The following is a 9,665-nucleotide window of genomic DNA, read 5'->3' on the forward strand; positions in this document are numbered from 1 at the left end:
GGTTCAACAATTCATTTTCATTGACAGATGCCACAATAAAGAAGCTTAGACAAGAATGGGCAGGATATTTGAATCAACATTTTCATTAGCTATAGCTTTAAGTTTTTCCTTTAAGTTCTTTTTGTTTTGACGATAGGATTAGCTTTAACTGTTAGTTTTACTTTTCATGTGGTTTAAACTATCAATTGATGAATTTTGTGATTATATAAATTGGAAAAATGGATATTGTATTCAGGTTTGGTTAAATGAGCTAAAATGAACCAATTTAAAAAAGAAAAGAAACACTGAACTTAATGTCGGCCTATGCATTACACGACGTGAAATCCTTTGTAGTGGCAAACCATAGAAATGCACCGCTGGGCGAGCTCCTCTGTGGCTCAGCAAGGTTGACGTCGGCCTGGAGGGATATTTGATGTCAATTTTACTTCTCACCCCCATTTTAGTGGACGTCAAATCCCCTTTTACATCCAACTGAGCATTGTGGATATAGTCACATATTGACGTCTACCTAGGGTGAAATTTGACGTCCATTTGACGTCTCACCCCACTTTCAGTGGACGTCAAAACCTCCTTTAAATCCAACTGGGTATTATGTATTTAGTCACATATTAGATGTCAGACTTTGTATTGGCCGACATGTTATGTAAATCGTTAACGTCGTCCTATAGAATTCGACGTTAATTTAACGTATCCCAATATAACGTCAACCTCGAGTACACCATTAAAAGCCTAAAATCACTGACGTTGTACAGTGTTTTTGTACTAGTAACACAAACCAACCCATACTTTTCTAAATGCTTTTGCTCAATAGATTCAAAGTATAATAATAATGTAATCTAAGATGTTAATTTAATTCCCTCACTATTGAATCAAATTTGTGAATCACATATGTTCTTAACTTCCATTGTTACCTAATATGAAAGTAGGTTTTTGGCATAAAATGTATAGGATGAGAAACAAATCCAAGAGAAGAAACATTTGAACAAAACCAATCATGATGGCATACCCCTTAGCCATGGCAAAGCACATTCAATAATAATTTAGGACATCTATGGAAGATGGGCCTAGACTCTCTCTCTCGGGCTATCTTGGACCATCATGGAGCTTCTAGTATAATAGGAATAACCTTGTATTTTGGGCCAAGTAGTTTAGGATTTGTTTGGGTTTTTATTATGGGCCAAGTAGAGTATGATTTAATTTGAGTCTTGTATTTTGAGTCAAGTAATGTAGGGTTTTTGGACCACTTGGGCCAACAAAGGTCAAGGCCTAATGTTGACCCAAGATGGACGTCCATGAACTTAGGTTCACCATGTGGTCAAAGTTTTAACCTAACTTGGTGGACAAGAGTGTGGGACGTCCCATGTGAGAGTGGTAATGTGTCATGCTCACATTGGAGAGGTTTTCTCATAATTAGTTGTCACATGTCACTCTAGGAACGGAGAGAATTCTCAGTAGGTAGTGGTCACATGTCCTCCTCCTATTGGATTTTTGTCTCTCTCTCCAAGTTAGGTTAAGGTAGTGTTTTTAGGGTTTTGCTTCTACATTTTGGAAACACCCTTAGCCTATAAATAGAGGTGTCTCTCCTTGTTTTCTTACTTTGATATTATTAAAAAATATTGCCAAAATATTGAATCATTCTATTAGTCTCTAAAGTCATGGCTAGACCATCTCATCTTGTTTTCTCTAATCATCTTCCTTTAGGGTTTAGCCTCTCATAAGAACGTAAACACCTATCCATCACCATCTAAACACCATAGACAAAGAGCTTATTCCCCACGTCTCACCAAATTTCGCATCCTATGAACCATTTTACCATTATCATAGCATCACTGGATACTTTAACTCAACTTAACTTGAAGAGATTTCTATTAAATTAAATGCATGATAATAGTAGAATTATTGTGAGGAAATATGTAACATATTTAGTAACATACTAACGTATACAACTCAAGTCAAAATTTAAAATTGATTCAAAAAAAAAAATCCTTCGAACTAAACAATAAAAAAAAAATATATAAACAGTGATTTTCTCCCTTTCAATGTCTGGTTATTATTCCTTGCGTATTCACAACCTAAGGTACTGTCAATTTTAAACCACAGTTTTTCGTTTTCTTGTATGTTGATTTAACCTTTTACTCTGGATTCTGTTATAAGCATTCTTATCAATGTTTCTGGAAGTATAACAAAATTCTTAATTAGATGTGAATAAGATAAATGTTTTTGATATCCTGGATTTTCTTCTCAAATAATGTTTTCTTATTATATTTGCACGTTTTATACTTTCATGGATCAATTAACAATACCAGGAGAAGGTGCTTAACATTCAACATTCAACATCTGTCCTTCTATACCACATTTTGGATTCGAAATGCATTTTGCAATTGTAGAATCGAAAATACAAAATATAATATTTTTTTAACTTCTTGATCATTCAATCCCAAACTTTTTGAATTACTCGATCTAAAGCTTTTTGGATGAAACCCATGACGCAGTATTTTGTTTAGATTTCTTATCATCCATAAAAGTATATGAACAAACATAGAGACGCAGAACGTAAAAGCCTATATTAAAGGATGTGACGAGAACAAATAATTGTATGGTTGGCTCAAGTTTTGCTTCAAAGTACAAAATTGAGCACAAATTAAGTTTTCCTAAACTTACCCAAATAAAGATTAAGTCAAAACTTTTTTTAAAACTAATTAGTTAAATAGACGAGCTTTCTATAAATATTAAGAATTTATAAACTTTATATTATGACTTATTAATATATTTGTTCTTTATATTCTAATTTTATAAAGCATATATGTCAATTAAAAGTGTATCATATTTAAAGGATTAAAAGATATATTGTCATTTCTATATTTCTTAAAAGAAAAAAATAAAGCCTCAAGGTCAAACTTTAACGTCTCTTTATTTGTAAGAGATAAGATGTAGTTATAACATACTCAATAATATCAAGAACAGTCATGCAAAATGTCAGATTGGAGAGCTTGTTTGTGGAGAATTATAAAATCTTTTAGCTTGTTGGAGGAGTCATGCAAAAAAAGAGTAATATTTAGGAAGAAGCAATGAATGCAAATGCATAGAATTACAATTACCTGTACACTTTTTTTCCATCAAATTGAATACTTAGTCCCTTTGAAACGCTTGGTTGTCTACAGCTTGTTGCATTTACTTTTGTGTCAGCAACAACTTAATCGTCACACTCTTGATGGGTTTGGTGGAGCGTTACGCAATGAAGATCAATTATGTTTTTGAATAAATAGTCTCTTTGCAATTCCTTCTTATTAATTAATGATTACACCGTTGAAATTTTATTAAATTTTAAAAACTAAAAATAATTAAAAGTTTAAAAATTTGAGATATCACAGTGTTCATAGTCTAAATATAGCAAACACGAATAAATATATCTACTTCTTTGACCAATAATTTACTTGAACGTCAATTGTTGACCATCAGTTAAAAAAATTATGCTTGCGATTGAGATGGATATTCTGTGAGGATTAGATAGAGAGTTTGAAATACCTGTGATCCAAATCCAATGAGTTTCAAATGCTAATGATTTAGAGTTTATTTATCAACATGCCACTATCTCCTTTGCATTGAACTGTTTAATGAGCCTATGCTTTGGAGACAGTGGAAAAAGAATGTGTTTGTAGGGTTTGTTTCATATAATGGTGTTTGAAGTCAAATGATAGGATTATTGTTGTTTGATACATTTGAAGGTGAGACCTCTGCAGGTACCTGGAAATCCAAGAGATAAGACTTGAAGATGCTGAAGAACTCATTGGCCTTCTCCGCACAGAAAGCATGCCCCGCCTTCTTAATGACAACTAGTTCAGCATTGTCCCCTAAATGCCTGCAATCCAAATCCAATGAGTTATAAATTCAAAACTGATGCTAATAACTACAATGAGAGTGTTATAAACCTTTTCAATCTGTGTCCCAGTTCTAAAGGAAATACTTGATCATGTTCTCCCCAGATTATTAATGTTGGCTGCATGCAAAATTAAATGAAGCCTTTTAATGTAACTACTAGCACACAGAGACAGACTTCTTTCAACACACTCTTCTTGATCTAAATCTATTCAAAACACAAAATCATGAGTGAAGTACATTAAGAGGAGAGTTAGCGACAACACACTGTTTTAGTATACCTCTAATATTGTTTATAACATTTTAATTAAAGATATAAAACTAAGAGAGTAATGATATTGTAATTTGCAATAAATTATAGTTAACAATAACAGAGAGTAAGTTCAAAATAATGTGTTGTTAACATTTATCAGTTTATAATAGGAAGAAAAGTTATCCAGTTAAGAGGAAAGTTAAATGAACCTGAGATATCTTGGGGATGTCAGAAAGTTTTCGGTCCTTTACAAGGGCTTTGATGAGTTCTCTCTTTTCTTGTTCATAGTCCCTGCACATTGTCTACCCAAAATCACCAATTTAAGCCCACTCTGGCTCCTTTACATTCACAAATATACACCGTAACATTCTAGTTAGTTAAAATGGCAGCTGAAACCTCATCTATTTTAAACCATTACATACACAACAACAACAACAGACTATTCTTTCTCTTTTAAGTAAGCTTGAAGTCACGTTGCTAGACTAATCCACTTATAACAGCCAAAACTAAACCGATAACTTATATAAAACCACCTTTAGAACAGAAACAAACTAATAAAAATGGTATTACATCCTTAACTATGATAAATTAATCAAATTGCCAAGTAACCACTCTTAACTCACGACAAAAAGGGTGGCCAAGTATAAATTAAGCACAAAAGAATTTAAAAAAATAAATCAAATGTATGACAACTTTTATACTGCGTTGCATATCGCTCGAACTAGTCTATCAAGCCTTCCCTACTATCTACCATCAAATTAGAAAGGGTCAAATATGTCTCTATGAAGCTTTAACACGCCTCACAAATTATGTGTCCCGGTATCCAACACCAATGTCGGACACCAATATGCTTACAATACTAATACAATACATATCGTTGAAATGTCCAATTGAAAGATTTTTTTCTTTTTACTTTTGACATAATTTTGATATGCTTTAACACAATCTTAGTAAAGACAAACACCATGATTTTCTAAAACTCCAAAAACCTATAAATTTATTGTATAAGTTTCTATGATTATGGAAATAAAAAAATAAAGAACAAATCTTATATGATGATTATTTTTCACTTTTTGAATATTAGATAGATGGTTTAAACCTCTTTTAAGTCCCTAAGTTATAAGCGGATGTTCAGTTTAGTCTCCGTTTTAAAAAATGTAAATCTTTGGTCCCTAAGTTATAAAAAATGTATCAAATGAATCCTTTTTTGACTTGAAATACTGTTTTTTGTTGTTTCTTAACAACTGCTACATCTTTAGATTGCTCTGATTTGTTTCTTAATAATAACAGCACTTTAGATTGCTCTTTGTACTTTAACCATGAACATCAAAAAATGACTCATTTGATACATTTTTTTATAACTTAGGAACCAAAAGTTTACATTTTTAAAAGCGGGGACTAAACTGAACATCCATTCATAACTTAGGGACCAAAAAGAGGTTTAAACCTAGATAGATATATTAGATTCGTTTTTTCATTTGATGAGAATATATTTAGTTATTTCCAAATTTTAATATATTTTTCTCTTCAAACTTTAAAAATAAATTAATAATATTTTTACTGAGTTTTATATTAGTATTTAAGCTAAAATTTATCAAATAATATAAATAATTCAAATATTAATCTAAAATATAGTTTGACTTTGACATGCTAAAAATATTTGATATATCAATTAGAAAAACTATATTTTTGAAAACCAAATTATATTAAAATTTATGATAAAAATGGATTCGTTAGAAAACTTAAAAACTAAAAATATATTTATAATTAGAAATATATTTAAAATAATAATTTGATATACCTAAATTTTTTAAATTCATTTAACATTATTTTTATTTATTTTTTATTCTTTTTTTCTTAAAAAAATATAAAAATTTAAATTTTTATGATAACTTTATTCATTCTTGTGCTTTGTATCAATTAAGACGAAAATATATCAATACCATTTATCATTCGAATATGCATTTTGAGTACTAAAACCAAGTAAATAACAGTTACCTAAATAATCTAAACTACAATAAATTAGCTAAATTGATTAATTACCGTACAAGCCAAAACATGGAAGTGACTAAGAGAGGAAGGTTAGATTTCCAAAGACACTGCTAAAATTTCTAATCACATAGTTGTATTATTCACACCGTGATGCCTTTTAAAATATTTTACCATATTATTTCTGTTTTTTCTTCGTCTCATCTCTCATCAAGTAACCAATCATATGTACAGAAATCTATAATATTTATCATTTTTTTTTCATTTCTTTCTTTTAGTCAAAAACTATTACACATAGTTTCCTCTCACTTTTCTCTGCTTGTCTTTTATTAAATTAAAATATCAATGGACACCCAAATGCTATTCAAACACTTTAGAGAAAGAAAGCCGAAAAGAGAAGTATAAATATGAAGGTATAATGAAAGAACAGAAAAAAAAAGTATAAATATTGATAAAAGTGTTTAAATATAAAGGTATTTATATATTTATTACTATTCTCTCGCACTTTTTTGGTTATGCTTCTCATCTCTCACTTCTTTACATAGAATTTCAAAATTAAGGTACGACAATATTTTCATCTATCTAAAGTTTCTTCTCCCAGTTTTTCCAATCAAAATTTAAAATAACACAAACGTTCAACTGTAATACGTAATCTATCAAGAGAGATACACCGAAAGTACCAAACTATTCCATTTTTTCTTTTAAAATACAGTAAATGTAAACTAAAAGCTATATCTTATATACCAAACAAATAAGTTTCTGTCTTTTTTAAGTATAATATCAATATGAAGCATCGATCAACTTTATTCATAACTAACTTCATTGATTCCCAAGCACTTGTTAGTTATCTATTTTAAAACTATATTTCCTTTATCTCGATAGTTATTTTTAGTTTTAGTATTTATGTCATAAGGTAGAAGTTTTATTATTTTTACATATTTCATGATTATATGAACATTTATTTTATTTCTCAATTTCTGTAACAATAATTCTAAGATACAGAATAAAAAAAAGAAGTAATAGTTTCACTTTGTTTATAAGTTTTCCCCTGTCTTTTTCAAATTAAATTTCATTCTTTTTTTCATTTTCTTCTTTACTGTCAAAAACAGTGAACGGTAGGATTGTACCTTCTAGACACAGTCAAAATCATGAAAATGATAGGATCTTGCATTGAAACATGGAGAGTTGAGAAGAATTTTCTTACCTCAATAAAATCGTGGAGGAAGCAAGAAGGCAACCAGCTGAAGAGAGTTGGTTTGAAAAAAGAATACCCAACGAGCTCCTTCAGTTTATTCGGCGTTTGCGGCACCAAAATACTCGCAGCCTCATCCAAATCTGTCACAGGGAAAAGCCCTTCCTTAACGTCCCTCTCCTCCATACACACCCCTGACCCACACACCACCACCTTCTCCACCACTACCGTCTCTCTCTCCATCGCGGCCATGCAGTACGCCACGAATCCGCCGTAGCTCAGCCCCACTACACTCACCCGCCGCACCCCTTGCGCCTCCATCACCCGCATCACACACTCCGCCTGGAACCGCTCGCTCCGCTCGGGCCGGGTCGTGTAGGATTCGCCGAAGAAGACGAGGTCCGGCACGTACACGTTGAAGAGCGGCGCCAGGCGGCGGACGAAGTCCCCCCACTGCCACAGCGCGTTGGCTCCGAGCCCGTGAATGAGGAGGAGGTTGGGCTTGGCCTCGATTGGGGCCTTGGGGGCCCAGCAGTGCATTACGGTTCCGTCTTTTAAGTCTGTTATGGTGGAGCGGAGGCCCGACCCGGTGAATGCTGACCGGTAGCAGCGGTTTCGGGTCTCCGTGAAGCTGAACAAACAGTGAGTCATGATTGAAGAAAAGGAGAATGGAGACAGGCATGAATGGATGGTGGTGACTGTGGTGTCATTAAAGTGTGTGGCTGGTAAAACTACATTTTGCAAATTCGTGTGGCACGTGCGGAAAATGATTGGGGGGAAATAAATTTATGCAGAAAGTAGGTAGGCGGCAACGAGACTCAACGTGCATCACCTATTTTCATCATGTGTAATGTTATATGGTTGAATAAAAAGTTGTTAAATAATTGCTGGGTTTTTTTTTTTTTTTTAATATCTGCCTATTTATTCACTCTAATAATTGAACAAATATTTAAGTTTTCTTTTCATTTACTTTTTATTCAATACTATATTTTATAATATATTGGTACAGATTTGTGTTAAAATTCTATTCTCCAAATTATTTTCTGATTGAGGGTAGTCGTGCTGTCGTGGACTTTCTTGCTTTTCATGTTCAACATTCAATATAATATAATATAATATAATAATAATATAACAGTCTACATGAAGTGTTACTCTTACATTTTCATGTGAGCCGGAGTGATTAATCTTATTATTACTCGTTTTGGATTAATTTATAAGAAGAAAAAAATCATGTTTATTGAATTTAAATATAAGTAAATTTATTCTCTAAAAAAATCATTTAATATTTTTCTAAAACCATATCCTTGGATTTAATTCAAGAATTTATTTCCAATAAATATCACTAAGTGTCATTAAAGAATATATTCATGCATTATATTAAACAAACTTATATGAAATTAATTAATTTAGTATATTGGATGCTTATAAAAATTATATTATGTGAAATTAATTCACTTTTAAAAAAATATTTAAAATTTATATTTAATGTTTATTGTTAGTATGAATAATAATGGATTGGATCAAATTCAGATAGTTTATAATATGCTACTCGACCTGTAGTAGAAAATTCGATCGTAATTTCTTATTCTTCGAACTCCTTTAAAAAATATTCACAATTTTTCTAAAATTCATGAATATCTACATATATTTTAAAAAATTATTTATAGATTTTGAAAATAAAATATAAACAAAATTACATAATAAAATATAATATAAATCAAATTAAATTTTAATTTTCATTAAATTTAACCTAATGAAATTTAAATTTGTTAGGAAACAAGTTGACTTCGTGGGGTAAATTGGTGTTAGTTCAAAAACAAAATCGTTTCGCAATCTTGGTATGAAAATTCAAAGCTTTCGATCTTTCCTTGAAATGCAAGTAATGAAAAATTTCAGTGCAGCGGAAAAACGTAGTTGACTCTGCTAAACAGATAAAGTCGACTGAAATAAAGAGTGCAGGGAAGAGAAAATCAAACACTAGTTTTTATACTGGTTCAGCCAATAATGCCTACATCTAGTGTCCTTCCAATCTTGGAAGCAAATGCACTATAATGGTTGCGGTTTTTACAACAAGGAATTTATAAAAGCACCACGCAAAAATATAAATCTCTTCTCTAACCCAAAACCAAATATAGTTGCACACACAAAACAAGAATTGCAGCAAGAATCCTCTCTTCTGCAATCTGAACCCACACTAAACAATCCTCAACATGTCACCAGCACTCTTCACAGGATGCCAAGCCTATCATAGCACACTTCACAGGTTGCCAAGCCTACCACAGCACGCTTCACAGGTTGCCATGCCTACCACAGCACACTTCACAGGTTGCCAAGCCTTCAGTCAAATACCACAGT

General features: G+C 31.8%; 1 protein-coding gene across 1 annotated transcript; it reads right to left on the reverse strand.

Moving 5' to 3' along the window:
* Positions 1–3,522: 3,522 nt before the first annotated feature.
* LOC106763928 (2-hydroxy-6-oxononadienedioate/2-hydroxy-6-oxononatrienedioate hydrolase) lies at positions 3,523–8,230 on the reverse strand. The gene is made up of 4 exons (XM_014648105.2): positions 7,323–8,230; positions 4,339–4,431; positions 3,930–3,997; positions 3,523–3,859 (listed from the first exon to the last, which is right to left on the reverse strand). Exons 1-4 carry the CDS (start codon positions 7,959–7,961, stop codon positions 3,688–3,690), a joined length of 972 nt encoding a protein of 323 aa, XP_014503591.1. The 5' UTR covers positions 7,962–8,230; the 3' UTR covers positions 3,523–3,687.
* Between the last annotated feature and the right edge of the window lie 1,435 nt (positions 8,231–9,665).

This window comes from Vigna radiata, chromosome 6 (genome assembly GCF_000741045.1).
Source record: "Vigna radiata var. radiata cultivar VC1973A chromosome 6, Vradiata_ver6, whole genome shotgun sequence".
Lineage (NCBI taxonomy): Eukaryota > Viridiplantae > Streptophyta > Magnoliopsida > Fabales > Fabaceae > Vigna > Vigna radiata.

Excerpts from the sequence above, each read along its gene's own strand:
- LOC106763928 (XM_014648105.2), bottom strand. The coding sequence starts at position 7,961 with ATGACTCACTGTTTGTTCAGCTTCACGGAGACCCGAAACCGCTGCTAC. Across the intron at positions 3,998-4,338 it reads ACATCCCCAAGATATCTCAG|CCAACATTAATAATCTGGGG; the intron begins GTTCATTTAACT and ends TTTTGCATGCAG. Across the intron at positions 3,860-3,929 it reads CTGGGACACAGATTGAAAAG|GCATTTAGGGGACAATGCTG; the intron begins GTTTATAACACT and ends TTTGGATTGCAG.